Source organism: Salmo trutta, chromosome 6 (genome assembly GCF_901001165.1).
Source record: "Salmo trutta chromosome 6, fSalTru1.1, whole genome shotgun sequence".
Classification (NCBI taxonomy): domain Eukaryota; kingdom Metazoa; phylum Chordata; class Actinopteri; order Salmoniformes; family Salmonidae; genus Salmo; species Salmo trutta.
Window position 1 is genome coordinate 28,360,085 of NC_042962.1, and position 15,652 is coordinate 28,375,736.

The 15,652-nt window shown below is 42.8% G+C and overlaps 1 protein-coding gene across 1 annotated transcript in view; it reads left to right on the forward strand.

Moving 5' to 3' along the window:
• Positions 1–15,652, forward strand: part of malrd1 (MAM and LDL receptor class A domain containing 1) — a 117,349-nt gene that overhangs the window by 85,544 nt on the left and 16,153 nt on the right. The window contains exons 22-24 of the mRNA XM_029756079.1: positions 9,640–9,823; positions 14,638–14,766; positions 14,986–15,147. Coding sequence (XP_029611939.1) covers positions 9,640–9,823; positions 14,638–14,766; positions 14,986–15,147 — 475 coding nt within the window. The remainder of the gene's footprint in view (positions 1–9,639; positions 9,824–14,637; positions 14,767–14,985; positions 15,148–15,652) is intronic.

A 15,652-nucleotide genomic window follows, 5' to 3' on the forward strand; every position in this document is an offset into this window, starting at 1 on the left:
GTGGTTTGTTTAGAAGGGTGTTTGATTTATTATTTCCTGGTTTTGGGTTATGTTCTATGTTTTTGTATTTCTATGTTCTTTCTAGTTTAGTAATTTCTATGTTAGGTAATTGGGTGTTGGACTCTCAATTGAAGGCAGGTGTTTGTAGTTGCCTTTGATTGAGAGTCCTATATATAGGGATGTGTTTTGTTTGTTAATTGTGAGTAGTTGTCTTTAGCACTGCTGTTATGTGTATAGCCTGCTAAACTGTTTCCTGTCGTTGTTTTATTGTTTTTCCGTGTTCACAGTCTTTATTTAAAATAAATATAATGATGAGCACGCAACCCGCTGCGCCTTGGTCCTCTCTTCATGAAGACAGCCGTTACAATATTAGTGTTTGTTTTCCATACATTTTTCTTCCACTTTGACATTAGAGTATTTTGTGTAGGTTGTTAACAAAAAATTGACAATTAAATCAATTTTAACCCCACTTAGTAACACAACAACATTTTGAAAAAAGTCAAGGGTTGTGAATACTTTCTGAAGGTACTGTATATACGGATAGGGTGCCATTTGGATGTAGACAAGGTCTGTCTGTTTAGATTATCCTACTAGAAGGGAAGCGATGGTGGGGGCAGGTGGATCTCCATTTGCGTGTGACAACTGAGAGCTGTATCCTCAGTCCCCACACCATCGGCCCAGACCTCTAAAAATCTATATTCCCTCTGTCTCAATCAGAGACGACAATTCAGTCCATACCACTTTATCCTCACTCGTGTTCCAATTAGTCCACGATTAGGTGGTTTGGCAGCAAACTGGGAGGTGATACAGTATATTGTGTTTTTGCTTCAGCAAATTCAAATTTTGTGAGTGCTTTTTATAGGACAGGGCAGCTCTAACCAACATCTCCAAACTCGTCTCATTGATTGGACTCCAGGTTAGCTGACTCCTGACTCCAATTAGCTTTTGGAGAAGTCATTACTTTTTCCAACCTACACTGTGAATATTTAAATGATGTATTCAATATAGACAAGAAAAATACAATCATTTGTGTGTTATTATACACAGCCCATCTGTAAATAGCCCGTCCAACCAACTACCTACCTCATCCCCATATTTGTTTTGTTTTTCTGCTCTTTTTTTCATCCTCATCTGCACATCTATCACTCCAGTGTTAATTTGCTAAATTGTAATTACTGTAATCACGTTGCGGGAGAGGGTGTTCTCCTGGCACCACATGGCCAGGTATCTAACCTCCTCCCTATCTGCTGTCTTGTCATTGTTGGTGATCAGGCTTACCGTTGTTGTGTCATCGGCAAGTTTAATGATGGTGTTGGAGTCGTACCTGGCTGTGCAGTCATGAGTGAACAGGGAGTACAGGAGGGCACTGAGCATGCACCCCTGAGGGGCTCCTATATTTGGGGATGACAGGTAGCCTAGTGGTTAGAGCGTTGGGCCAGTAACCGCAAGTGGCGGCAGACTATGTATTTTTGTAAATAACAGCTGGTACACAATATCTAAGAAAGTCTCGAGGTTTTGCTTGCCTGAGGAAGAGTATCTCATGATAAGCTGTAGACCACACTATCTACCAAGAGAGTTTTCCTCTGTTTTTTCGTAGCTGTCTACATGCCACCATAGACTGGTGCTGGCACTAAGACCGCACTGAATGAGCTGTATTCCACCATAAGCAAACAGGAAAATGCTCACGGAGAGACAGCGCTCCTAGAGGCCGGGGACTTTAATGCAGGGATACTTAAATCCGTCTTACCAAATTTCTATCAGCATGTTAAATGTGCAACCAGAGGGGAAAAAAACTCTGCGCCACTTTTACTCCACACACAGAGACGCATACAAAGCTCTCTCTCGCCCTCCATTTGGCAAATCTGACCATAATTCTATCCTCCTGATTACTGCTTACAAGCTAAAATTAAAGCAGGAAGCACCAGTAACTCGATCAATAAACAAGTGGTCAGATGAAGCAGATGCTAAGCTACAGGACTGTTTTTCTGGCACAGACTGGGATATGTTCCGAGATTCCTCTGATGACATTGAGGAGTACACCACATCAGTTATTGGCTTCATCAATAAGTGCATCGATGACGTCATCCTCACAGTGACCGTACATACATACCCCAACCAGAAGCCATGGATTACAGGCAACATACGCACTGAGATAAAGGCTAGAGCTGACGCTTTCAAGGAGTGGGACTCTAACCCGGAAGCTTATAAGAAATCCCGCTATGCCCTCCGACAAACAGGCAAAGCCTCAATACAGGACTAAGATTGAATCGTACTACACCGGCTCTGACGCTCGTCAGATGTGGCAGCGCTTGCAAACCATTACAGACTACAAAGGGAAGCACAGCCGAGAGCTGCCCAGTGACACAAGCCAAACTACTTCTATGCTCGCTTCGAGGCAAATAACACAAACATGCATGAGAGCACCAGCTGTTCCAGAAGACTGTGATCATGCTCTCCACAGCCGATGTGAGTAACATCTTTAAACATGTCAACATTCACAAGGCTGCAGGGCCAGACGGATTACCAGGACGTGTACTGTGAGCATGTGATGACCAACTGGCAAGTGTCTTCACTGACATTTTCAAACTCTGTCTGTCGGAGTCTGTAATACCAACATGTTTCAAGCAAACCACCATAGTTCTTGTGCCCAAGAACACTAAGGTAACCTGCCTAAATGACTACTGACCCGTAGCACTTACGTCTGTAGCCATGAAGTGCTTTGAAAGGCTGGTCATGGCTCACATCAACACCACTGAGCTACAGCCTTCCCTGTAGCTCAGTTGGTAGAGCATGGTGTTTGCAACTCCAGGGTTGTGGGTTCGATTCCCACGGGGGGCCAGCACAGAAAAAAATGTATGAAATTGTATGAAATGTATGCATTCACTACTGTAAGTCGCTCTGGATAAGAGCGTCTGCTAAAATAACTAAAATGTAAAATGTAACACTATTATCCTAGAATTCCTAGACCCACTCCAATTTGCATACCACCCTAAAAGATCCACAGATGATGCAAACTCTATTGCACTCCACACTACCCTTTCCCACCTGGACAAAAGGAACACCTATGTGAGAATGCTATTAATTGACTACAGCTGAGCGTTCAACACCATAGTGCCCTCAAGGCTCACCACTAAGCTAAGGACCCTGGGACTAAACACCTCCCTCTGCAACTGGATCCTGGACTTCCTGACAGGCCTCCCACAGATGGTAAGGGTAGGGAACAACACATCTGCCACGCTGATCCTCAACACAGGGACCCTTGAGGGGTGCGTGCTCAGTCCCCTCCTGTACGCCCTGTTCACTCATGACTGCACGGCCAGGCACAACTCCAACACCATCATTGAGTTTGCCAATGACACAACAGGGGTAGGCCTGATCACCGACAATGACGAGAAAGCCTATAGGGAGGAGGTCAGATACCTGGCCGTGTGGTGCCAGAATAACAACCTCTCCCTCAACATGATCAAGACGAAGGAGATGATTGTGGACTACAGGAAAAGGAGGACTGAGCACGCCCCCATTCTCATCGACGGGGCTGTAGTTGAGCAGGTTGAGAGCTTCAAGTTCCTTGGTGTCCACATCACCAACAAACTAACATGGTCCAATTACACCAAGACAGTCTTGAAGATGGCATTACAAAACCTGGAGACTGAAAAGATTTGGCATGGGTCCTCAGATCCTCAAAAGGTTCTACAGCTGCACCATCGAGAGCATCCTGACTGGTTGCATCACCGTCTGGTATGGCAACTGCTCAACCTCCGACCGCAAGGCACTACAGAGGGTAGCGTGTATGGCCCAGTACATCACCGGGGCCAAGCTTCCTGCCATCCAGGACCTCTATACCAGGCGGTGTCAGAGGAAAGCCTATAAAATTGTCAGAGACTCCAGCCACCCTTGTCATTGACTGTTCTCTCTGCTTCCGCACGGCAAGCAGTATTGGTGCGCCAAGTCTAGGTCTAAGAGGCTTCTAAACAGCTTCTACCCCCAAGCCATAAGACTCCTGAACATCTATCTAATCAAATGGCTACTCAGACTACTGAAATTGCCCCTCCCCTTTTTAAGCTGCTGCTACTGTCTGTTATTATCTATGCATAATTCACTTTAATAACTCTACCCACATGTATACATTACCTCAATTACCTCGGCTAACCAGTGCCCCCGCACATTGACTCTGTACCGGTACTGCTGCTCTTTAATTATTTGTTACTTTATTTCTTTTTCTTTTCTTTTTTTTCTTAAAATTGCATTGTTGGTTAAGGGCTTGTAAGTAAGCATTTCACTGTAAGGTCTACACCTGTTGCATTCGGTGCATGTGACAAATAAAATTTGATTTGATCAGGCTCATCAGACAAACAGATTGTAATTTTAATGAGTGTGTGTTCCGTGGCAAATTTTCTTCACAATACCAAAAACACAGACTCATTCTGTTCAGAACAACCCAGGGTATAACACATGTCATCCTTGTAACTGTACATTAAACATAGCAATCATAGTAAATTTCATCCCACTGGGCAGAGAAGTCAATTCAACGTCTTTTCCACGTTGTTTCTGCTTAAGTTCGTTGAAATGACTTGGAAAAAACGTTAATTCAACCAGTGTGTGCCCAGTGGGATGAGTTTTCAAATATGGAAATGTGAAGTGCACATTTGGGTGTGTGGTTTGCTTGTATGACATCAAAGTGTAATTTATTATAATTCTCCAACGTCTAATCTTTCAGAACACATTGACTCCTCTCGATTTACAGCATTTCCCTCACTCTGACCGCAACAAATGTGCAAAAGTTGCACAATTAGCAGAAGGGATGGGGGAATCTTCTTGTGACACGCGGTGCTCAAGTTTATAAGGCTGTCAGTCAAAACCCATACAGTGATGTGAAGTGGAACCCTGAGCTCTGACATCAGGTATAGCATGTTACTGTTCAGCCTCTGCGTTCCAATGTCGGCGAGCTTTACACCACCCCAGCGGACGCTTGGCATTGCGCATGGTGATCTTAGGCTTGTGTGCGGCTGCTCGGCCATGGAAACCCATTTCATGAAGCTCCCGACAAACAGTTATTGTGCTGACGTTGCTTCCAAAGGTAGTATGGGTTGCAAACGAGGACAGACGATTTTTACGCACTACATGGTTCAGCACTCGGTGGTCCAGTTCTTTGAGCTTGTGTGGCGTACCACTTCGCGGCTGAGCCGTTGTTGCTCCTAGACATTTCCACTTCACAATAACAGCACTTACAGTTGACCGGGGCAGCTCTAGCAAGGCAGAAATTTGACAAACTGACTTGTTGGAGAAGTGGCATCCTATGACGGTGCCATGTTGAAAGTCACTGAGTTCTTCAGTAAGGCAAATGTTTGTCTATGGAGATTGCATGGCTGTGGGCTTGATTTGATACACCTATCAGCAACGGGTGTGGCTGAAGTAGCCGAATCCACTAATTTGACGGGGTGTCCACATACTTTTGTAAAATATTAAATAAAATATTGTTTAAAACTTTTGGGGTGCCAAAATAAAATCACTCACAGCCCGGTTTTGGTCCTCAGGCCGCCTGTTGCCGACTCCTGGCATACAGTGCACTTGTGATGGCAGAGTTTGCAAAACAAATGCCCTCTGGATTGATACAAATCATCATGATATCAATCTGCCGTTGTAGGCCTACTCTACAGATAACATTAAATTGGGAAGGTTTTTTGTTCAGTGCATGATGACTGTATTGTGCAACGCAAACTTTTTCAAACCAAACTTTTTCAATAACTGGTTTGCATACCTAGAGCAGAGCGGCACGTTTTACTCTTGATTGTAATCAGAGGGCTGATATAAATACTATGCACGCCAGTCTCTCTTGGCAATGAGTTGAGGAGAGACTGACTGCATCACTTCTTCTTTTCATAAGAAACATCAATGTGTTGAAAATCCCAACTTGTTTGCATAGTCAACTTACACACAGCTCTGACATACACACTTATGCCACCAAGGGTCTTTTCACAGTCCCCAAATCTAGAACAATTTCAAGAAAGCGTACAGTATTATATAGAGCCCTAATTGCAGGGAACTTCCTTACATCTCATATTTCTCAAATAAACAGCAAACCTGGTTTAAAAAAAACAGATAAAGCAACACCTTGCGGACGCCTCTCCCCTATTTGACCTAGATAGTTTGTGTGTATGCATTGATATGTAGGCAATGTGTGCCTTCCCTTTTTTAAATGTAGTTCTGTTCTTGTCTATTGATGTTCTGTATTATGTCATTCTGTATTATGTTTCTTGTTTAAGGTGGACCCCAGGAAGAGTAGCTGCTGCTTTTGCAACAGCTAATGGGGACCCTAATAAAATACCAAATACCCATTGTTGCCTTAGTTAGCATTTACTGGTTGATTTCATAAGCTGCAATTTCTTTCCCACCTACTCTACTGGCTACCGATGTCGTTCTTTAAGATGCTCCATGCTACAACCTAACCTGGTCTCAGAGCATTTCATATTATTCTGTATGTAAATCCGAGACACTCCATTTAGTATGGTATGTTACGTTTCGTATGGTATGTACAGTGCATTCATAAAATATTCATACCCATTCACTTTACCCTCATTTTGTAACATTACAGCCTTATTCTAAAATTGATTAAATTATTTTAATCTACACACAATATCCCATAATGACAAAGCAAAAACAGGTTTTATTTTTTTTTACTAATTTATTACAAATAAAAAACGATCACATTTGCAGAAGTATTCAGACCCTTTACTCAGTACTTTGTTGAAGCAACTTTTGGCAGCGATTACAGCCTCGATGTCACATTTTTCACCTTCATCTGAAGATATGTTGAAATCGCTGTCAGAAAAAGTGGACCAATATGCAGCGGATTGCGTGCTCATCATAATTTATTATAATGTGAACACCACGATCAAAAACAAGAAAACAATGACTGACAGGAACAGTATAGCAGCCTATACACGTATAGCAGTACTAAAACAACTACCCACAAACAACAAGACCAAACACACCCTAATATATAGGACTCCCAATCAAAGGCAACTAGAAAACACCTGCCTTCAATTGAGAGTCCATAACCCAATTCACTAACATAGAAACAGAACAGATAGAAAACCCATAGAAACACAAACATAGAAAAGAAACCAAAAACCCCGGAATACATAAACTAACTACCCTCTGCCACGTCCTGACCAAACTACAATAACAAATAATCCTCTATACTGGTCAGGACGTGACACTCGAGTCTTCTTGGGTATGACGCTTCAATCTTGGCAAACCTGTATTTAGGGAGTTTCTCCCATTATTCTCTGCAGATCCTCTCAAGCTCTGTCAGGTTGCATCGAGAGCGTTGTTGCACAGCTATTTTCAGGTCTCTCCATCTCTCTATACTTTGCTCTGTTCATCTTTCTCTTTCCCTGGCCACTCTACCATAAAGGTCTGATTGGTGGAGTGCTGCAGAGATGGTTGTCCTTCTGAATGGTTCTCCCATCTCCACAGAGGAACTCTGGAGCTTTGTCAGAGTGACCATCGGGTTCTTGGTCACCTCCCTGACCAAGGCCCTTCTCCCCCAATTGCTCAGTTTGACACTGATTGCTCAGTTTGAATTCTAGCTAGGTGGCTAATGTTAGCTGGCTTGCTAACGTTAGCTAGGCTAGAGGTTAGGGTTACGTTTTGGAGTAAGGTTAAAGGGTTAAGATTAGGGTTAAGGGAAGGGTTGGCTAAAAGGATTCAGGTTAGGGTTAGGGGAAGGGTTAGCTAACATACAAAGTAGCTAAAAAGTAGTAAGTAGTTGAAAAGTTGCTAATTAGGTAAAATGCTAAAGTTGTCCGTGATGAGATTCAAACTCGCAACCTTTTGGTTGCTAGACTTTCACATTATACGCCCACCCATCTACCCCGAACCAACCACCCTCCTTTCGTTTTTGCCTTAAGTAACCATCTGTTTTATGTAACCATATCAAACGGAAAATATCAACCTAAATGGAGTGCCTCGGATTTACGTACAGAATAATACTGAACGCTCTAAGACCAGGTTGCACAACCAGTTGAGAACGGCCCTCTCTTGCTACTTGACCCTAAAACTAGGCTATGTGCTTTGCCATGTGTTGGCTACTTTGTGCATGAGTTCTCTATTGTACTACATAATTGATACAGCGTACTGTATACATCCACTACACTACTTTGATATGCATCAGTGAGGATTAAGAAGTGAGTATACACAATACCCACTGAAAAGAAAGTGTGTATGTGGCTTATTTCTGCGTATAGCCCCCACTACACCACTGAGACCAACTTTCCTACTGCATTAAAGGGGTAATATAGGATTAGTATATCGATTTCTTATTTAATTATTGTTTTTTTTAGTTTTAAGTGGAGTGACCACTGAATCCCAAATTACCCCTTTAATCGCAGAGGGACAAAGAAATAATCCGTAAGCATAATTAGGCCTGATTGGACAACTGAATGGGATTTTCTTTATTACTGTGTGGGTGGAGCAAATATAAGAAACTACAAATACTAATGTATCTATAATCTAACATAGTTGATTAAAACAGAATAACTAGGGCCCAGAGATTTTCCTGAACACTTCACCTATTATACCCTAGGCTCTGGTTTAAACACACACACAGTCAGGAAAACCTCTTGTCCCTAAACTAACATCAGCATGTTTAATGACATTTTGCCTGATTTGACTGGGGAGGTGTCCAACTGCTACTCCACAGCATTATGTCCAAAACCTGATAATCTAGCCTGTCATGATACACAGTACCCCGCTCTAAGTCGCATTCATAATTTCAACATTATTAGATATCATTCAGTGCCTCTGCAGTACCACGGGAAAAGACAGAAAGGATTTCCCAACTAATGCCATTTGGCCTGGCTTTTAATCTGTTCCATATGTGGCATGAGTCTAATACATTAAAGATGACGGGTTGAGTCCCAAATGGCACCCTACTCCTTAAATGGCAGACTACTTTTGACCAGAGCCCTATGGAATAGGGTGCAATTTGAGACTCAGCCTGGGAGAGAACCGGCCCGTTACAGATTTAATAGGAGGTCTAAGGGCAAGAGCATTCATTACTGTGATGTTATGCTAATCTGACTATAATGACTGTTCTTAAATGACCTCCGTGCTACACAGTGGCGGAAAGCGTTCCATAACTCGGCCTCAATTCAATGCAACCTCATATTCTGTACTCCTCCATACTGTATGTGATTGAATGATCTGGGCTCTGTATGATTACATTACAAAATAATCAGCAGTGCTGTACATTTTCATATAAGTCACTTTTGAATGACTCAGAGTGGGTCATTTATATACAGTATATAGGTTATAGAACAGGGCTCTCAAACCCTGTTCCTGGTGAACTACTCTCCTGTAGGTTTTTGTTTCAACCCCAGTTGTAACTAACCTAATTCAGTTTATCAACCAGCTAATTATTCAAATCAGGTGTGTGAGATTAGGGTTGGAGCGAAAACCTCCGGGACGGTAGCTCTCCAGGAACAGGGTTGGAGAGCCTTGCGATAGAATAATCAATGTGCAGCGTCCATATTATGACAGCCTCAGCAGGAGTTGTTAATCTGGACAGCGTACCAATGTACGCTATGGAACATTGTGTTTGACCTCTTTACGCCTGACCTCTCCACCTCTCCACAGACTGAGAACAATGGGGTGACGGAGGTGTGGAACAAGACGGGGAACCAGGGGGAGGAGTGGAACCGGGCGGAGGTTCCCCTGCGGAAGTTGAGGAACTTTGAAGTGATCTTCGAGGGGATACGCTCCAGAGACGTGAGCGGAGGGGCTGCGCTGGATGACCTCCAGTTCACAGACTGTGACCCCAGTAAGTGAGCCATGCATCCACAATGTGAACGTATACTGTATAACAGGTTCTACGGTGTCCATATTAGGACAGCCTCAGTCTCATCAGGACTTATGTCACATCGTATATCTTGTATTCATCTCTATCTTATAAGTTAATACACACGTAAGGTGTATACTGTCTTTCTCGGGAATCTCCTATCAGGATTGGATTTGTTACTAGTGCTAGGAGTTACTCCTAGAGTTACTCTTGGTACTGACACAGTTCTGCAATGCACAATGTAACTTTCTCTTGGAAAGGCTCGCTCTAGTCTTGTCTTTGAAGATGTTCTGGACACAGAACATGACTCTAAAAACCATTAACCCAAGAATCAGGGATTAAAATGTACAAGTTAATTAGAAGTGAACAGAAGTTCATTGGCTAGTTCCCACGAAGCTCCCGGGATCCTCTGACAACGTGGAAATAAATATATAATTCCCTGGCATGAAAATAAATTGAATTATTTTTAAGTCATGTCAGATTCTATGCCTTGAAATTGGAGTTGAACCCATTGAAATCTGTAGAGAAAAGCAACAAAAGGCCAGACTAGCACCTGAGGCTAGATTCACTTTTAATAATGTGGATAAAAGACATTGAAGTAGTCCAGCAGCATTTAAATGCGCAACTCTCTTCAAATCAAATCAAATCAAGATGTATTGGAAAGCGTACACATATTTGCAGGTGTTATGGCAGGTGTAGCAAAATGCTTATGTTACTAGCTCCAACAGTGCAGTAGAATGTCTTGCAAATACAATACAAATCCTCAAATAATAAAAAAAAATCTAAACAAGAAATCAAGAAATAACTATCTAGGTAGATACACTATAAATACAGAAGTATGTGGACACCCCTTCAAATTAGGGGATTTGGCTATTTCAGCCACACCCATTGCTGACGGGGTATAAAATCAAGCACACAACCATGCAATCTCCACAGACAAACATTGGCAGTAAAATGGCCTTACCGGAGAGCTCATTTCAACGTGGCACCGTCATAGGATGCCACCATTCCAACAAGTCAGTTCCTCAAATGTCTGCCCTGATAGAGCTGCCCTGGTCAACTGTAAGTGCTGTTATTGTGAATTAGAGACGTCTAGGAGCAACAAAGGCTCAGCTGCAAAGTGGTAGGCCACACAAGCTCACAGAACGGCACTGCTGAGTGCTGAATCGCATAAAAATCACCTGTCAACATAAGAACTGTTCGTCAGGGAGCTTCATGAAATGGGTTTCCATGGCCGAGCAGCTGCACACAAGCCTAAGATCACCAGGAGTAATGCCAAGCATTGGCTGGAGTGGTGTAAAGCTCGCCACCATTGGACTCTGGAGCAGTGGAAACGCATTCTCTGGAGTGATGATTCACGCTTAACCATCTGGTAGTCCGACGGACGAATCTGGGTTTAGCGGATGCCAGGAGAACGCTACCTGCTCAAATGTGTAGTGCCAAGACTAAAGTGTGGTGGAGGAGGAATAATGGTCTGGGGCTGTTTTTAATAGTTCGGACTAGGCCCCTTAGTTCCAGCGAAGGGAAATCTTAACGATACATCATACAATGACATTCTAGACAATTCTGTGCTTCCAACTTTGTGGCAACAGTTTCGGGAAGGCCCTTTCCTGTTTCAGCATGACAATGCCCCCATGCACAAAGCGAGGTCCATACAGAAATGGTTTGTCGAGATCTGTGTGGAAGAACTTGACTGGCCTGCACAGAGCCCTGACCTCAACCCCATCGAAGACCTTTGAGATGAATTGGAATGCCGACTGCGAGCCTAATTGCCCAACATCAGTGCCCAACCTCACTAATGCGCTTGTGGCTGAAAGAAAGCAAGTCCCTGCAGCAATGTTCCAACATCTAGTGGAAAGCCTTCCCAGAAGAGTGGAGGCTGTTATAGCAGCAAAGCGGGGACCAACTCCACATTAATGCCCATGATTTTGGAATGAGATGCTCAATGAGCAGGTGTCCACATACTTTTGTGGGCACCTTTTTATTTAATTTATTTTATTTAACCTTTATTTAACTAGGTAAGTCAGTTAAGAACAAATTCTTATTTATAATGACAGCCTACCCCGGCCGGATGTGATGCAGCCTGGATTTGAACCAGGTACTGCAGTGTCTTAGACCGCTGCAGCACTCGGGAGCCCACCTGCATACAGGTGTCCACATACAAGTGTCCACATACCTTTGGTCATGTAGTGTACCTTAAAAAATGGGCATGGTGCATTCAAATTGCCAAATGCAAAACGTATATGTGTTCGTTGTCCATAGCTTATGCCTACCCATACCATAACCCCATCTCCACCATGGGCGAGAATTTACAACGTTAACATCACCAAACCACTTGCCCTCCCAATGTCATACACATGGTCTGCGGTTGTGAGGCCGGTTGGACGTACTGCCAAATTCTCTAAAACGACGTTGGAGGCGGCTTATGTTATAGACATTAACAGCCAATTCTCTGGCAACAGCTCTGGTGGACATTCCTGCAGTCAGCATTCCAATTGCACGCTCCCTCAAAACTTGAGACATCTGTGTCATTGTGTTGTGTTACAAAACTGCACATTTTAGAGTGGCCTTTTATTGTCCCAAACACAAGGTGCACCTGTGTAATGATCAGGCTGTTTAATCAGCTTCTTGACACGCCACACCTGTTAGGTGGTTGGATGATCTTGGCAATGGAGAAATTTGGCAGTCTGACACACTCAACACACCAGCTGCTGTGTGAAGAATATAAGCCACCTGCTTGAATCTGTAACACCCCCCCACCACCAGACAGACACATCATCAAAACCAACATCAAAACGTCTTAATTTTCTCAGATTAAATCAGTTATTTAGTAGTAATGATATGGGGAAAAGATAATAGTGTAGTAGTATAACCAAGAGAAATGTGTAGTAGTATAACCATTAGGATAGTGTAGTAGTATAACCAAGAGAATAGTGTAACCAAGAGAATAATGTAGTAGTATATTCAAGTAGGTCCTTCCTCATTTCAGCTTGCTTCCGTTTGGTTCCTACTGAATACAACCCTGTTGTATTTTAGTCTAAAGCCATTGCTTTTTATTAGAAGGCTCTGCTACAGACAGGTATTCCACATTAGATCAACCTTACATTAAGCAGGGGCTGGCAGAGGGCCTTGCAATGTGTGGCAACTGTCCAGACCCCTGCAATGCTCCCTCCAACACACAGTCACACACACACAGACACACACACTTTCATCAAACAAGCGTTATTAACTCAAACCCAGTCTGCTCTCAAATTGCTCATGCTCTCATTTTTCAGGTTCTATAGACGTTGAATTAAAATAGTCAGGTTTGTCTTTGCTTATCAACGTGCAACGGGGTTTTTCCTTGTTTCTGTAGCCTCGATGGAGGTGACTTCAGAAAATATTCACACTCCTCGACTTTTTCCACATTTTGTTGTGTTACAAATTGCGCTTAAAATTGATTTATTTGTCTTTTTTTTTATCTACACAGAATACTCTGTAATGTCAAAATGGAAAAACATATTATACTTTTTTTAAAGATTGATGAAAAATAACACACTAATATTGATTAGATATGTATTCAACCTCCTGAGTCAAAACATGTTAGAATCACCTTTGGCAGCGATTACAGCTGTGAGTCTGTTGGGATAAAGAGTTTTGCACACCTGGATTGTACAATATTTGCCCATTTATTATTTTTTAAACTCTTTAAGCTCTGTCAAGTTGGTTGTTGACCATTGCTAGACAACCATTTTCAATACTTCCCATAGATTTTCAAGCCGATTTATGTCTGTAACTAGGCCACTCAGGAACATTTAACGTCGTCTTGGTAAGCAACTCCAGTGTATATTTGGCCTTGTGTTTTAGGTTATTGTCGTGCTGAAAGTGAATTTGTTTCAGAGTGTCTGTTGAAAAGCAGACAGAACCAGGTTTTCTTCTAGGATTTTGCCTGTACTTCGCTAAATTATTTATTTCTATCCTAAAAAACTCCCTAGTCCTTGCCGATGACAAGCATACCCATAACATGATTTAGCCACCACCATGAGTATTACTTTCGTGCCTTAATGCAAACAGGAGTTATGTTTTTGAATATTTTTATTCTGTACACACTTCCTTCTTTTCACTCTGTAATTTACAGTGCCATCAGAAAGTATTCATACCCTTGACTTATTCCACATTTTGTTGTGTTTCAGCCTGAGTTCAAAATGAATAAAAAATACAATAATTCACACCCATCAACACACAATACCCCGTAATGACAAAGTAAAAACATTTTTTTTTTAAATCTTTGCAAATTTATTGAAATCTAAATTACGGAAATATCTAATTTACATAGATATTCACACCCCTGAGTCAATACTTTGTACAAGCACCTTTGACATACACACACACTTCTGATCCACCTGATCCCCGTCTCTCGTGTTCTGCACTCCCTCTTCTCAAACAAGTGGCTGAGCTGCAGGAGGATACTTTGATTGTAGTCCTAGTTTGTTGTTGTGTAACCGGTCCTGAATTTAACACAGAGGTGTGTGTGTTGCTCTGTAAGCTTCCTGGCTGCTCAAATTCTCTGGCACACACCTTGAGAACACTGTCATCCAGAGCTTCACCTCATCTCAGCACACACAATCTGATTCTTATTCAGAAACATTGTCTTTTGACCCACTATGGGGGGGTTGTTCGTTCAGCTTGGTAGTTGGCTCACAGCAGAAGCAGCCTCTAACAGAGAAAACAAGCAAAGGCTGTCTTGTTATGATAAAAGACATCAGTGTATGTTTTGAACGTGTGCACGCGTGTTTGTGTGTCTGTGTGTGGTCCAGGTGCAATGGTGCCAGCGTCATGTCCGGCGGTCACAGACTTTGTGTGCCAGAGCGGTGACTGCATCGAGTCCCACCTGGTGTGTGACAGCAAGGCCGACTGTGCAGACGAGTCGGATGAGGTAGACTGTGGTGAGTAGAGCTAGCTCTGGTCCAGGGCGTTACATGCGGCTTGCTGATGGCTCAGGGTTAGCAAGCCGCAGGTAACGCCCTGGACCAGAACTAGGGAGTACTGAACTGTACAATAGAGAGCTATTAAGGAGTCATCTGTAACTTTGCTATTTCTTTGCCCTCTCTGTCTTTCTTTCTTTCTCGCTCTCTCGCTCTTCCCAATCTCTCTCTCGCTCCCAGGCCACATTGTAGGCCTACCAGGTGCCTGTAACTTTGACATGCCAAAGGACATGTGGGAGGAGACCTGCCAGCTGACTCAGGACCCTGATGATGACCTTGACTGGAGGATTGGTCAGAGGAGAGACAACCCAGGAACTGGACCCCCCTTTGACCACAGCCCTGGTCAGTACTGCCCTCCTTGGACATTGAGATTTTACTGACCACGCTCTGAAAAAAGCTGGGTTAAAATATGGTAACCCAGCGCTGGGTAAATATTGGACAGAACACACGCTGGGTTATTTTGACCCAGCCAGTTGGGTTGCGTGAATAACCCAACATGTTGGGTTGTTGGGATTACCCAAACATGGGTTAATTTAACCATCAATTGAGATATATCACTTTCATGCTGGGCTGACCCAGCAGCTGGGTCTTTTTAATGCAATGTTATTTACAGGAGGCATGGCTTATTAGGGGCGTGGCTTTCAGATAGTTATTTTTTGCCACCCGTGAGAGTAAATGTCATTCTTGATCGTCACGTTAAGTTGGTACAGTGCACATTTCAATTTTCTATTAAATACTTTTTATACCTTGTATATTCTAATGTTATATTAGTAACATCATTATTTACATATTGTAACAAAGTGGTAAATATCCCAACATTGGGATTGCATTGGCTTTTATGGAACTT